The sequence below is a fragment of the Leucoraja erinacea genome, chromosome 8, assembly GCF_028641065.1.
Source record: "Leucoraja erinacea ecotype New England chromosome 8, Leri_hhj_1, whole genome shotgun sequence".
Classification (NCBI taxonomy): domain Eukaryota; kingdom Metazoa; phylum Chordata; class Chondrichthyes; order Rajiformes; family Rajidae; genus Leucoraja; species Leucoraja erinaceus.
Genome location: NC_073384.1, coordinates 57,371,305 through 57,387,001, shown reverse-complemented (window position 1 = coordinate 57,387,001; position 15,697 = coordinate 57,371,305). Strand labels below are relative to the sequence as shown.

At 42.5% G+C, this 15,697-nt stretch overlaps 1 protein-coding gene across 8 annotated transcripts in view; it reads left to right on the top strand.

Moving 5' to 3' along the window:
• The window catches only part of rps6kc1 (ribosomal protein S6 kinase polypeptide 1), a 148,441-nt gene extending 133,030 nt beyond the window's left edge, over window positions 1–15,411 (top strand). For 6 of the 8 annotated variants that reach the window (XM_055639756.1, XM_055639759.1, XM_055639757.1 and 3 more), the window contains 3 exons: window positions 4,457–4,539; window positions 4,637–4,732; window positions 14,830–15,411. In XM_055639756.1, coding sequence (XP_055495731.1) covers window positions 4,457–4,539; window positions 4,637–4,732; window positions 14,830–14,949 — 299 coding nt within the window. In that variant the 3' untranslated portion in view covers window positions 14,950–15,411. Of the gene's footprint in view, window positions 1–517; window positions 593–4,456; window positions 4,540–4,636; window positions 4,733–14,829 lie in introns of those variants that run through there. The other 2 variants (XR_008723922.1, XM_055639758.1) reach the window with 2 other exon arrangements.
• Window positions 15,412–15,697: the final 286 nt, after the last annotated feature.

The following is a 15,697-nucleotide window of genomic DNA, read 5'->3' as shown; positions in this document are numbered from 1 at the left end:
GGAATGGATTTCTGAACAGATTGAGGGAACTTAAGATCCAGAATTATTTAAGAAATGTAACTTGCATTTACATAGTGTGTTTCATTTTCCGTTCAAGACATGCCAAAGTGATGTACAGCCAGTGATGCATTTTTATGTATAGTCACTGTTATAATGTATGAAATGTGGCAGCCGATTTGAACATTAAGGTGGGGCAAATGACCTTCATCAATCATGCCTGATTCAGTAGGTTATACATAAGAGAACAGCCGAAGGTAAGACATTTCTCCTCGGTTGTATATGCTAAACGAACACTAGGCTTCTGAAATACTATTCCATTTGTCAATGGAACTGAATATCAGGAGCTCAGTTCAATGCATGTGTCACTACATCACTCATTTGGTGTATACAAAAGAGGATGAATTTCAACCATGAAATCTCTCCCAACTGGTAGATCGCTTTCTCTTCATTTAATGGATGTTATTCAAATTAAAGGCCCTTCATTGAGAAGTAATGATTTTCCTTTTAACATTCACAGTTAAAATTACAACGGATGAAAAGTGGAATTAATCACGTATATGTGCCCACAACTTGAATTGGTCTGCCTTTGACAGTGGGTATAAATAATTGCACCAAAACTGAATTTTATGATATGGACTATTGTCTTTTCAATAGACCATTTTGAAACAAAAGATCACTGCAATTTGAAGTACTACTAGACCAGCTGATTTCTTTCTTGTTTGGAATCGGGGGTTATTCAAGATGACAGGGAAGTTGCTATGAAGAGAAGAGGATGCTCTTTAAAATTATGTCTCTAAGAACAATAGATCAATTTTCTTTTCTGACAAGGGGGGAAATGATGTTCTTCCTTTACTGGAATTAAAGAAGTAATTTGAAATGTGTGCTATGCAAAGTAATTAATAAGATCCCTTGGTCTCTTTTGAAGTGGATGCTTTTGGGGAAGCTGAAGTTTCTTAGTGGGAAGTGTGTAGTTTCTTCCTTTGCATGCAAACATTTTTCTTAAAGGACAGGTGGAACTCCTTCATCTGAACACGGAACCTTGCTTGCCAAGCCTTAAATTGAGAAATGTTTTACTTCAACTACTGTCTTCCTCTTTCGTTCGTGACATTTAAATTTATCTGCTACTCAATTTAAATGATACACTCACCAGCAAATGTACTTCAATAATGAAACTCTGTTAATTTAACCCATTCACGTTAAGATTTCACCTATGGCCTGTATGTGAGAAAACATGCTGGCTTTTAAAACAAAATTGTAGTAGTATTAAGAAATCGTCATTTGCAACAAAATGACAGCTCTATGGGAAATCGTTGACTAGTTTTTTTCATTGTATTATAATCATGAATTAAGTGATGTTTGTCATTATCATGAATATAAATTAAAATAATTATTATTAAAGCTGTTTTACAAAAATAATAGTGGCCGATGGTACCTGGAGAATTTGACTCCAGCAGGTATGAAGAGGTATGAAGAGACTGATTTAGTGTATATGCAGCTGAAATAACATGTCAGCTGATGTCACCAACCTTGGACACCTTTAATAAATATATGGGGATTTGCAAGGTACTTCAGATCCAATGCAGATGACCCTACTGCCAATGTGCATAAATGTAATCTGTTCATGGCTTCTGATAATGCCGCATATGGGGTGAATAATAACGTGGCAAGCTACTGAAAGTCGATTTATATTTTTTGAAATTTAGAAGAATTGGAGGTAATTCTTGCAATTGAGGGAGTGCAGCGTAGGTTCACCAGGTTAATTCCCGGAATGGAGCGACTGACATATATTGAAAGAATGGATCGACTGGGCTTATGTTCACTGGAATTTAGAAGGATGAGAAGGAATCTTATAGAAACATAAAAAAATTAAGGGATTGGACAGGCTGGATGCAGGAAAAATGTTCCCAATGTTGGGGGAGTCCAGAACTAGGGGTCACAGTTTAAGAATAAGGGGTAGGCCATTTAGGACTGAGATGAGGAAAAACCTTTTCACCCAGAGAGTTGTGAATCTGTGGAATTCTCTACCACAGAAGGCAGTGGAGGCCAATTCTCTGGATGCTTTCAAGAGAGAGTCAGATAGAGTTACAGATAGCGGAGTCGAGGGATATGGGGAGAGAGCAGGAACGGGGTACTGATTTTGGATGATCAGCCGTGATCATATTGAATGGCGGTGTTGGCTCGAAGGGCGGAATGGCCTACTCCTGCACCTATTTTCTATGTTTCTAATGTTACTGAAGCGTATGAGATCTTTAGGAGGAATGACAGGGTAAACATCAAGATGTTTCCATTAGTGGGAGAACCTTGAACAAGGGCATATAGTTACAAGATTAGGCAGCGGCTGTAAAAATGAGGGACATCAACAGAGCGGTGATAGAGAAGGTAAAGAAGCTTGAAAGCACGCTGTGCCACAATTAGGAACAGCATCGTCCCCTCGATTATCTGGCTTCTGAATGGTCCTTCCATAAGCTAGGGTATTGTTTGATTCACCTCTACCCTCTTGAGGACATTGGACTTTATCTCAGGAACAGATGCGCTGCAATGATGAGAAATATATTCTGCGCTCTGTATCTTCACCTTTGCTCTATCTATTGTACTTCAGTTTGAACTGATTTGTTTCTATGTATGGTATATCTGATCTTTTAGTTTAGTGATATAGCCTGGAAACGGGCCATTCGACCCACCGCGTCCACACCGATCAGTGATCCCCGCACATTAACACTACCCTACACACACTAGGGACAATTTATATTTATACCGAGCCAATTAACCTACAAACCTGTAAGTCTTTGGAGTGTGGGAGGAAACTGAAGATCTCGTTGGAAACCCATGCCGGTCACGTGGAGAACGTACAGACAAGTTCAAATTCAAGTTCACATTTATTGTCACTGTACCAATTGGTACAGCGAGATTTGGTTTGCCATACAAATAAAAAGAACACAACACACGATAGAATTTAACATGAACATCCCCACACAGTGGAATCAACGTTTCCCACTGTGAGGGAAGGCAACAAAGTTCAGTCCTCTTCCTCTATGTTCACCCGTGGTTGGGGCCTATTGAGGCCTCCGCAGTCCCCGCAACGGAGGCCCGATGTTTCAGGCCCTCTTGCCGGATGATGGAACTCCGGCGTCGGAAGAACACTCTCAGCGGCTTGGAGTTTCCGAATCGGCCGCTTCCTACCAGAGACCGTGGCTCCCGAAGTCCACAGGCCGAGCTGGGCAGAGCTCCACAGGGCAATCCTCGGCGAGAGATCCGATGTTAATGTCAGAGCCGCCCGCGGCTGAAAGCTCCGCAAATCACAGCTCCACGATGTCCCAGTCGACAGTCCCAGCACTCCGGAGCTCCAACATGGCGACCCAAGTATGGCATCGCCTGCTCCGAAATGGTACTTCAGTGCTGTGCCGCTGTTAAAGCTGAAGCTCTGGCCGGTGTCCGGCAGGAAAGGCCGCGCCAATCCAGATGGTAGGCCACGAGGAGGGGGCAAAGATGCGGCTTGGAGGAAAGACGCATCCTCGACCAGGTAACGACTAGAAAAATCAGTTTCCCCTTTTTTTTTCCCCCCCCCCCCATCCCCCCCCCATCCCCCACCCCCCCCCCCATCCCCCCCCCTCCCCCCCCCTCCCCCCCACCCCATCCCCCACATAAAAAGACGAAAAGATCCCCCAAACAAAACTTTTTGACGGATTAAAAATTTTAAAAAGGATGAAAGGACGAACAGCTGCAGGCGAGGCAGCCATACTCAACGGCGCCACCCTCCGTTGTCACAATCGAACCCGGGTTTCTCGAGCTGTAAGGCAGTTGCTCTGCCACTACGCCACTGTGCCGCCCCTGTTTGGACAGACTACAAAACAACGCTTTTCACTGTACCTCAGCACACGTGACAATAATAAACCTAAACCTATAACTGGATATGTTCAGGTCATGCAGCATTCGTAGAAAGAGAAACACTTAATGTGGAGCAGCGCAGAGCAGATGGAAGCACAGCGTGGCGCACTGGTGCAACTATTGAAGCTGCTGCCTCATTGACTTTATCAACCCAAGTTGTATCCTGAACGCCATGCTGTCAGTGTGGAGTTTGCATGTTCTTTCTGTGATGGCATGCGTTTCCTTCACTGCTTTTGTTTCCGCACACCTCCCGAAGATGTGGGTCTGATGTGGGTCTGGCCAGTAGAGATCACCCCTGTTGTTCAGATGTTTGATTAGTTTAAATGGATATGTGATGCTTGGTGTGGACTCAGAGGGCCAAAGGGCCCATTTCCATGTTGTTTCTTTAACTCTAAGACTATCAGATTGTGAAACCTCTGCTAGTTGTAAAAGTAATCTGTTAAATTCAAGATGCACATCGAGGAATATTATCGCACAAATGTTTATTTGGGCAAAAATGCCCATTACTGATTTGAATTTTGAAACTGAATTAAGGCACTAGTTTAAACTGAATTAATTATGTTTTCTACAGAGGTTGGAGGCATCGCAGAAAAAACTGATGCTTGTGACTGGTGGAGTTTAGGTGCCATTTTATTTGAACTCTTGACTGGGAAAGTGAGTACAACAGGGTGATGAACTGTAATGCATGTTTAAAATGTTTAAGTATATTAAAATAATACTTGATGATGGCAATTGATTTTCTTTGTTGCAGCCTCTGTTTCAGTGCCATCCAGCTGGAATAAATACACACACAGCTCTAAACCTGCCAGATCACATATCAGAGGAGGCTAGATCAGTGGTGCAGCAGGTAACCTGCTATTTCTAATGAAATTCTATCGGATAAATATTTTGAGAGTCTGTGCCCTAAAGTAAATGAGTTAGACATTGTCTGTAATAGTCGAGTAATGCCCCTGTCCCACTTAGGAAACCTGAACGGAAACCTCTGGAGACTTTGCGCCCCACCCAAGGTTTCCGTGCGGTTGCCGGAGGTTTTTGTCAGTCTCCCGACCTGCTTCCACTACCTGCAACCTCCGGCAACCACCAGCAACCTCCGGGAACCGCACGGAAACCTTGGGTGGGGCGAAAAGTCTCCAGAGGTTTCCGTTCAGGTTTCCTAAGTGGGACAGGGGCATAAGAAACCAACCATTATTTCTCGGGTTATTTTAATTTTTTAACTATTAATTCCTTTACCCATTCTTCATTTTCATTATGTGTAAGGCAGAACTGCAGATGTTGGTTTATATCGAGGGTAGACACCAAATGCTGGAGTAACTCAGCGGGACAGGCAGGATCTCTGGAGAGAAGAAATGTGTGACGTTTCGGGTCGAGACTCTTCTGCACTTTCTTCTTAATAGAGGTCTTGTTACCCATTGCTATATAACGTGCCACCCATTTTACTCAGGAGTGTGAAGTAATGTAATATGTTGCACTTTACTGTGCATTATTATTCATGCAGTGCACAAATACCTGTTGCACATCAATGGCATTAATAGATGCATGTTGACACTGGGCAAATGTCCAGAAGTGTCTGGGCCACTTTCCTCAAAGGTCACTAACTGACTACGATTGCTTACTTATTTGGGACAGGCAGCATCTCTGGAGAGAAGGAATGGGTAACGTTTCAGGTTCAGACCCTTCTTCAGACTCGACCCGAATCGTCACCCATTCCTTCTCTCCAGAGATGCTGCCTGTCCCGCTGAGTTACTCCAGCATTTTGTGTTTACCTTCATTTTCATTATATATGTATGGACTATTGAAGCCACAGGCATCAGGAGATGTGTATCTTTGTATGGTTGAACTAGCTTCACATGTAATATATTACGTCTAGATTAGTACGGGTGGCAGGGGATATTGGGAGAAGGCAGGAGAATGGGGTTAGGAGGGAGAGGTAGGTCTGCAATGATTGAACGGCAGAGTAGACTTGATGGGCCGAGTGGCCTAATTCTGCTCTTATCACTTAAGACTTATGACCTCATAAATGATGAACGCAAAGAAATTATGTGCTTGTAAGGGGATCATGCCAGACCTTTTTTTTTCCAATCTTTTGAACCATGCTCATCTAAATGTGCACGGAAAGAAACTAGCAATAGTTAATGTGGTAAATAGTTAATTGCAGACTAAGACAGCACAAATTAAATTGCTGATGAGCGAAATGGCAGAGCCGTTCAACAGAAGACGATGAACTTCCTGGAAAAAGTAGAGAACAACAGGTCTAAAAAGGATGAGGAAATGAAGGAAATTAGCATTGATTCAAACAAAAAATAGAATTGGATAATAAATGTTTGAAAGTGAAAGCTGATAAACACCAAGGAGCTACCTGATGTTGTACATTTCTGGCCTTTGAAATGACTTGCTTTGGAGAAGGTAGATCTTCTTCTTATCGAGTCCACACACAAGATTAGAAGTTGTTCAACCAGAGCTGAACACACTTCTCGGCATCTGCATACAATGGTCTGGCTTGCACTTCTTGTGTGTGGTGGTGGAAAGATTGATGAAAACAGGGCCGCGACGTGAACGCTCTTTCCTTGACCCTGGAGAAGGTAGGTGACAACTAATACATCCGTGACCGTCCTTCAGATTGCAGTACAGTTTGAAAGTTACCAAAGGCACCCAGCATGTCACCATCAATGATAGGACATAGTTGGCCTGACAGCAATAGGAAGGAAAGTGTTCCAACATCATTCAGATTTCTACCATCTGCAGTTTTTGTTTTAATATTCATTCACTGAGTTTTTCCAGCATTTTCTGTTTCCAGCCCAGCATTTTCTGTTTTTTTTGTTGTATTTTGGAAAGTGCCAGAGTATGATTGAGGAAATGGTAATGGGATTTAAAAAGTAATAAAGATGATCAGCCAGAGTCGATGTGGATTCATGGCAATTAAATCAAGCTTGAAAAACCTGTTACTTTGTTGAAGTTGTAACCAGCGGAGCAGATAAAGGCAAACTGGTGGATGTGGTGCACTGGTCCACCACAGCTCACGAACATGCTACTTATGTCCAGCTCAAAGTACGACCGAACGTTTGGGATAAGGGTGGTATATAAACACCGCTCCCGCAGGTCTACAGCCATCCGGGGCCATGTGGGAACATGGTTCTGTTGCATTTCCCCTTATGAACTGTGCATATTGCTGGAGCTCATGGTATTAGGAGATGGATGGGAAGCAGTAGAAATAAACAGCTTATTTTCAGGATGAGAGCATATGAGCATTGATTGCTGCTGTAACGCCAGCTCCTTATAATACATAGAAAACATAGAAAATAGGTGCAGCAGGTGCAACTGCTCTGTCTCCGACCGGAAAGCACTGCAGAGGGTGGTGAAAATTGCCCAACGCATCACCGGTTCCTCACTCCCCTCCATTGAGTCTGTCCAAAGCAAGCGTTGTCTGCGAAGGGCGCTCAGCATCGTCAAGGACTGCTCTCACCCCAACCATGGACTGTTTACCCTCCTACCATCCGGGAGGTGCTACAGGTCTCTCCGTTGCCGGACCAGCAGGTCCAGAAACAGCTTCTTCCCTGCGGCTGTTACACTACTCAACACTGTACCTCGGTGATTGCAAATCACCCCCCCGGACACTCCTTCCACCAGGGAAAAATAATTGCACTACTATGACTGTATGCACGTAAATATATTTATTATTGCTCGTATTCTATGTCGCTCTTCTAGGGAGATGCTAACTGCATTTCGTTGTCTCTGTAATGTACACTGCACAATGGCAATAAAGATTGAATCTGAATCTGAATCTGAATTTGGCCCTTTGCGCCAGCACCGCCATTCAATATGATTATGGCTGATCATCTAAAATCAGTACCCGTTCCAGCTTTTCCCCCATATCCTTTGATTCCCTTTGCAAAAGAGCAAAATCTTTCTGTCTTGAATTCATGCGGTGAATTGGCCTCCACTGCCTTCTGTGGCAGAGAATTCCAGATTCACAACTCTCTGGGTGAAAAAGTTTTTCCTCATCTCAGTCCTAAATGGCCTACCCCTTATTCTTAAACCGTGACCCCTGGTTCCGGACTCCCGCAACATCGGGAACATGTTTCCTGCATCAAGCCTGTGCAATCCCTTAAGAATTTTATATGTTTCTATAAGATGCCCTCTCATACTTCTAAATTCCAGTGAATACAAGCCCAGTCACCCAGTGGCGGATTGGGTCTAAAAATATTGGTTGCCAGGAGACAACGGGGGCCCACCCACAAGTACAATGCTATCATTTAACAGGGGCCCACTTGCCATCACTTGCTATCACTTCATCAGGGGCCCACTTGCCATCGGGCAAGCTGACATCCTGGCCAGTCCGCCACTGCAGTCACCTATTCCTTTTGTTCCAGAGATGCTGCCTGAATCTGTGGAATTAATTGCCACAAAAGGCTGTGTGGAGGCAAAGTCAATGGATATTTTCAAGGCAGAGATAGATAGATTCTTGATTAGTACGGGTGTCAGGGGTTATGGGGAGAAGGCAGGGGAGTGGGCTTAGGAGGGAGAGATAGATTAACCATGATTGAATGGCGGTGTCGACTTGATGGTCCGAATGGCCTAATTCTGCTCCTACCGTTTATGAATTTATGAGTCCGAAGAAGGGTCTCGACCTGAAATGTCACCCAGTTGTTCTCTCCAGAGATGCTGCCTGTCTCGCTGAGTTACTCCAGCACGTTGTGTCTAGCTTTTGCATAAATGCAAGACCACATTTCTTTCTTTCCCATTGCCACCTCTGAGCAAGTTACAGATAATCCTAAAGAATTAAATACTAAGCACTTGGCACGGCTCCTAATTATCCACTACATATTTAATTATTGACCGGTGACGAAAGGCAGCAGTGAGTAGTCTCCATCCCTAACACACACACACACACACACGGCAAAGGATAACTTGCCCAAACAGATACCGGCATCACAATAAATATTTTATTGCACCAAGTTGGTAAATGCAGTTCAGAAGCACAATGTTGGACTTACATCACAACAACCAAAGTAATTGATTTTTCTTGTAAAACAGCATGTTTGTGAAGTAAGGTCCCGGCCTGAAATATTAACCATTTCTCCCTCCAATCCATTCCCGGCATTTCCAGCAATTTCCTATTTTAATTCAGATTTTCTTCCCCTCACTTTCCCTGTCTCTGTAACCACCTCTGGTGTTTAATCCCTTTAATTCCACCTGGTCCATGTTTGGATGTAGCCTCTCACCATGTGCTCCAGTCTCCAAGGCCTTGCTCTCTGCCATCCCCTCCCTAAACCACACTTCATCCGCTCCAATCTGCTTCGATGGTTCGGGTGAAGGGGACCGGGTTTATTATGATCACCTTTATCAATGATACTGAGCTGGATTGCAGTGGAAATTTTAGAAGGATATGTAAGATGAATTGTGATGTGGGAAGATGCGAGCTCATCCACATTGGTGGAAAGAATGGAAGTGTGAGAGATGGAAAAGAATTCATGTTCAGAGGGACTTGTATCGTTTAGTATATGAGTCACTGCCATTCAGACACAGCAAGTGATCACGGAGGCAAACTCTATGTTGACCATTATGTTGGATTCGAGTACTCTGATGAAACTGCATCTGGAATATTATGTACACATCTGATCTCCATATCCCAGGATGGAAATATTAGGTTTCGGGGGAGTACAGTGAAGGTTCGCCAGATTGAATCTTGTGATGCCATTTTTGCTGGATGACAAGAGGTCATGAGGACCTAGCCTGTACTCCGCTTTAGAAGAATGAGGCATTGAAACAAACAGCATTTTCTTTGGTCTTGATAGGTTAGCTTCTGGGATGATGATTCCTCTGACTAGGCTGCCACAAACATAGAAACATAGAAAATAGGTGCAGGAGTAGGCCATTCGGCCCTTCGAGCCTGTACCGCCATTCAATATGATCATGGCTGATCATCCAACTCAGTATCCTGTACCTGCCTTCTCTCCATACCCCCTGATCCCTTTAGCCCCAAGGGCCACATCTAACTCCCTCTTAAATATAGCCAATGAACTGGCCTCAACTACCTTCTGTGGCAGAGAATTCCAGAGATTCAAGCAGTATACAGTCTCAAAATAAGGGGTCAACCAGAAAATAACTTCTTCATCCAGCAGATCTGAAGAAGTTCAGTCGCTGGTTATGTTCAGGGCAGAGCATGTTAGATTTTTGGATATTAAGTGATATGATGTTACAGCTTTGTTCATAGAATCATGCAGCAGGGAAACAGCCCCTTCTGTGGATCTACTCCCCTCATGATCCTACACACCTATATAAGATCACCCCTCATAATCCTGCACTCCAAGGAATAAAGTCCTACTTGACCAACCCCTCCCTATGTCCTGGCAATGTCCTTGTAAATCCTCTCTGCATTCTTTCCAGCTTAACAATATCTTTCCTATTGCAGGGTGTCCAAACGTGGCCTCACCTAACACAATGGAACTCTATAAGATAGACCATGCTCGTAAAATGCATATAAATGGCTTTACACCCTTCACTTAATTGGAGAGTGAATGGAAAGAGGCCCTTGGTGGAGAGGATGTCCCATGAACCAGACTATGTCCATAAGCCTGGTCAAACTGGTCCCTTTCAACTTAAACCATGCAATAAGTATCCAAAGACTCCTGGTATTAAAACGTATTTGATTTCTTCAATTAGTGTTTAAAAACATTGAACTGTGTAAAATACGATGGTGTCAAGGTAAAAGACCAACCATGACATTGAATCGCAGAGCAGGCAAGAGAAAGACATACAACTTCTGTTTCTTGTGTTTCACAGAAGCTAATTATCAAGACTGACATTCATGCCTCACCACCACCTCCCAACTCAAGATAGTATAATTGAAACCAATTAAATCACATTTCTTCTTAAAACCCTATGTTATGTTTTGCATGCTGAAGTCAAAACACAAAATGCTAATAGTACTCAACAGATAGGGAGAACCAGAGTTAATGTTTCAGGCCAGAAAGGCCAGCTGGAGCTGAGTTAAGCCAAATTCAAGTTGTTGTCAAAAGCACTGTTGTACTTTGAAGATTTTTTTGTTGTCGAAAGATGGAATCTGGACCCAAACTATACCTACTCTGAGCATAACGATAGAAATGGACCTCCGTTCCTCTGTCTGTATGTATGTACATGTGAAAGAAAGACACTGACTGAGGTTAGCAGCATTGTCAATAAATAAATCACATACCCATTATTCGGAAAACGACTCCTTTAGGATACATAACATTGTTGAATTGAGTCATCAGTAATCTGTCTGCAGCCTGTGACCAATAGCCAGTCTCACTTGGGAAGTGAGAAAGGTGTTATAATTGACCTTAATTATTCTGGGACAAATCATACATGTTAGGAAGGAATTCTTTGTTAAAATACTGCTGTGTTTTTACTTTGAAGATGTGAAAGAAGGAGTACATATTTCAAATATCATTCTTCAGACTGAAGGAGGGTTTCGGCCCGAAACGTTACCTATTTCCTTCGCTCCATAGATGCTGCTGCACCCGCTGAGTTTCTCCAGCTTTTTTGTGTAACCTTCGATTCTCCAGCATCTGCAGTTCCTTCTTAAACACTTTCAAATATCATTGTTTGCTTGAAGTTATCCTTTTGTTTGCTATTTCTAAAATAAAATGCAACACCTCACACTTAAGAAAAATGTTCTTTTTATTAAGAGAGAACTGCAGATGCTGGAAAAATCGAAGGTAGACAAATATGCTGGAGAAACTCAGCGGGTGCAGCATGTATAGAGAGATCTGAAGAAGGGTCTGAAGAAGGGTCTCCATAGATGCTGCTTCACCCACTGAGTTTCTCCAGCATTTTTGTCTACCTTTGAAAAATGTTCTTGGTTACTTTTCTTGTAGAATATGCAACTCTCTGAATACTTTGACTATCATCTATTTAATTATAAACAAATGAAAAACATTTAAGAAAAGTAAATTAATGATCTGCTTGTTAAAATGAATTCAGATTAATCTGCAAAGTATTAAAAATAAAAATGTTTATCCCTTTTTGCAAAATTCCTACTTGGTCTTGAGTGCTATTGATTATAATTTGCTGAGTGATGCGTAGCTAATCTTTGAATCTTTTTGTTCATAACATTGTATATACTTAGGTATTGAGGCTGGGTATAATATGGTAGAGTATATAGTATTTATAATTATAGTAATCAATAAGTTGTTAAAACCTCTGGAATAGCGATGAGTGGATATCTCACCAGGAGTGCCTATGATTATACATAGCACAGGACCAAGCTCTTGGGCCACAATGTCTGTGCCGAATATGATGCCAAGTTAAAAGTAGACACAAAATGCTGAAGTAACTCGGTGGGACAGGCAGCATCTCTGGAGAGGAATGGGTGACCCGAAACGTCACCCATTCCTTCTTTCCAGAGATGCTGCCTCTCCCGCTGAGTTACTCCAGCATTTTGTGTCTTCCTTCGATTTAAACCAGCATCTGCAGTTCTTTCCTACACATGGTGCCAAGTTAAACTGGTCTCTCTACCTACACATGATCCTTATCCCCTGCTTAGTTTACTTTAGTTTAGAGATACAGTGCAGAAACAGGCCCTTCGGCCCACTGAGCCCGCACCGACTAGCGATCCCCGCACACTTGCACTATCCTACACAGACTAGAAACAATTTACAATTTTACCGAAGCCAATTCATCTACAAACCTGTACATCTTTGGAGTGTGGGAGGAACCCGAAGGTCTCAGAGAAAATTCACGCAGGTCACGGGGACAACGTACAAACTCTGAGGAGACAGCACCCGTAGTCAGGATCGAACCTGGGTCTACTGGCACTGTAAGGCAGCAACTCTACCACTGTGCCACCAGGCTGCCCTTACACATGATCCATATCCCCTGCTTATCCAGGTGCTTATCTACAGGCCTCCTACATGCCCCTATCATGTCTGCCTCCACCACCACCACCAACCAGCAGCGTGTTCCAGGCATCCACCACTCTGTGCAAAATTAAACTTGCCCTGCACATCTTTAAACTTTGCGTCTCATACCTTAAAGCTGTGCTCTTTAGACCTTGACATTACCTTCCTGAGAAAATGTTTCCAACTGTCTATCCTTTCTATGCCTCTAATCATTTTATACACTTCTATCCTGTTCCCCTCAGCCTCCGAAGCTCCAGGGAAAACAATCCAAGTTTGTCCAACCTGTTATAGCTAATAGCCTCTAATCCAGGCCCCATTCTGGTCAACCTCTTCTGCACACTCGCCAAATATACAGTAGAATAAAATGAGGATGATAGTGGGCGACTGAAAGATGGTTAATATACTTTAACTTCTTAAAAATAAGATGTAGTATATTAATATGTATGATGCAATGTCTGTACTGCCTGTAGGTCCAATGGGTTAATTTTTTTAATATCCCATGTACAGATGTACAGTGAAATTTATTTTTATGCGTAACATTTAGTAGAGTATTGTCATACCTATGCACATTTCCCAATTAGTACAAAGTGTACAGAAATAGTCCACTGAGACCGTATTCAAGAATCGCCAAGTTTAGGCATCATTTCAAACTCGAGTTTGTTCCGTGCGATCAGTCTTCTGGAGCAGCTCCCGATCTAGGCGAGCCCCAGGCTGCTGCAAGGCCTCCAGCCATTACCTCCTTCCGGACCATCCAGCAAACCAACGTCCCTCTCCTGCCCGGCCATGTTCAGCCTGTGTGCCCCTGAGGCACTTGCTGCAGCAGACCCAGAGGGCCCGGGGTCACTCTCTTGCCAGCATTTGCTCCTGCATCCACCATCGCAGGCTCCATCCACCCTCCTCTCCGTCCTTTGTCTTGGCCATGCAGCCCACCGGTCCTTCCTCCTGCCAGCGGGGTGGAGTCACATTCCACTGCAGCTTTCAAGAGTGTTGAATAAATATATGGGGAAGAATCATTTGCAAGATCATGGAGAAGGGGGTCGGGGTGGGTAGATCATGAGAGCAGTTTGGATAGAGAGCTGGCAAAGACACACCGGGATGAGTGGCCTCCCTATGTGACTATTCTATACTATGATGATAAATAATCCAAGCTGGCTTGCATTTATGAAAGGACTATGTTTTTTTGTTTGTGGCTGTTTGGCAAATCCTGTATGTTTGTGCCATAAGAATAACTGGGGATTATTGTGTATTTTATCAGTCAGGACAAATTCTATCAAGGACATTTTCCTGACAGATGTATGCACATGGATCGAAGATGATGAATATAAATTGCGTTATCATTTTTGGAATAAGTGCACTGTAAATATTACAGTAGTTTCAATTGGAGCTCTGACAAGTGAGGAACTGTTTTGGAACCCATCTACCTCTTCTTCACAGCCCTTTCCTCTCTTCTTCCACCGTGGTTAAGAATGACAACAAGTAGCAGTAGCTGAATGTGTAGCCGAGTGAAGGTTTTGCTAAGCATGTGGAAGCCTCTCAAAGTATTCTTAAGATGGATTGAGCCCTTAATAGCCGTGTGCATAATGGTAAATGGTATTGAGAATATAAATTGATGCATAAACCTAGTAATGGTATTATTGAGTCTACAGAATTTAATGAATTAAAGTGCATTGCAAAAGATTTGGGCCAGCAAGTTGATCAATTGCTAAAAATACTTTAAATTAGACAAAATGATGTCTGTCTAGGTAGATCCTTAGAGTACAAATCTAAGAATATTAAATTGAGATAGCATTAGTGAGGCTACACTTGGAGTTCTATATCCACTTTTTAATCAGCGAGGAATTGAAATTGGTTCAATCCTAAGCAAAAAGGATGATGGTGTCTTTTAAAAAAAAAAATCTCTAAACCATATCAATTTTGGGGTTATTGGAGCGAGAAATTTGTCTGATAAATGAAAGGGTGGGTGGTCAGAGGAATCTTCATAAATATAGTGTGTAGATAAATAGCATCTGTAATAACCATTGCAGCTACAGAATGTGTGTGATTTGTTTGTCTGTCTTGTCTTTAGCTTTTGCAGTTTAATCCCAGCGAGAGACTTGGTGCTGGCGTGTCAGGTGTTGAAGACATAAAATCACACCCATTCTTCCAAACTGTGGACTGGTCTCAGAGTAACAAAGTAATGAACTAAAGCCAAGGAGGAGACTACGGCTTTTACTGCACTAACCAGGATTGCACTTGGGAGGTCAACATTACCACTGGCCGAATCCCAGGCCTTCAACCACCAAGGACATGAACTGTTGGGCAAGATGGAGCAACTGAATTTTTGTGGGATTATTTCATTATATTTGCGTCTATTACAAATGCCTGAGGTGCTGTATTTTAGATCATGCTGCAGAATCTGCAATGATTATATTTTGTGAATAACTGTATAAAATAGGCAGGTACAGCCAGACTGGAATAAAGATGTACACAATTCCTATTTATTTATAGAACATAGTTGGTGGTGCTGTAACATATTGAATTTAGCCTGTCCTTAATGAGGGTAATTTCTGCTGATCATTGTTACTAATTACTATTCTTATCACACGAACCAATGAATTGCAGCAGGGTATAGATTGGAACCAAGTAAATAAAATGGTTTACAAATTAACTATCATGAAAATCTCAGTTCTTCCTAAAGAGTGACATGTAATTTTGTTTTGTACAATGTATTTCAAAAATGTAATTTGATCAAAACACATTTTGGAAGTTAGATGTATATGTTATTGGCATCAGTCCAAAACAAGGTAGCATTATTTTATGCACACATATCAACCAATATAATCACATCTGGAATCGCAGGAGCCAGGCCCGTACGAAGCTTTTCAAAAAGGGGGGTGGCATGACAGGATTACAAAAAACAATGTGAAATAATGTGCGCGCTGCTCACATCACGA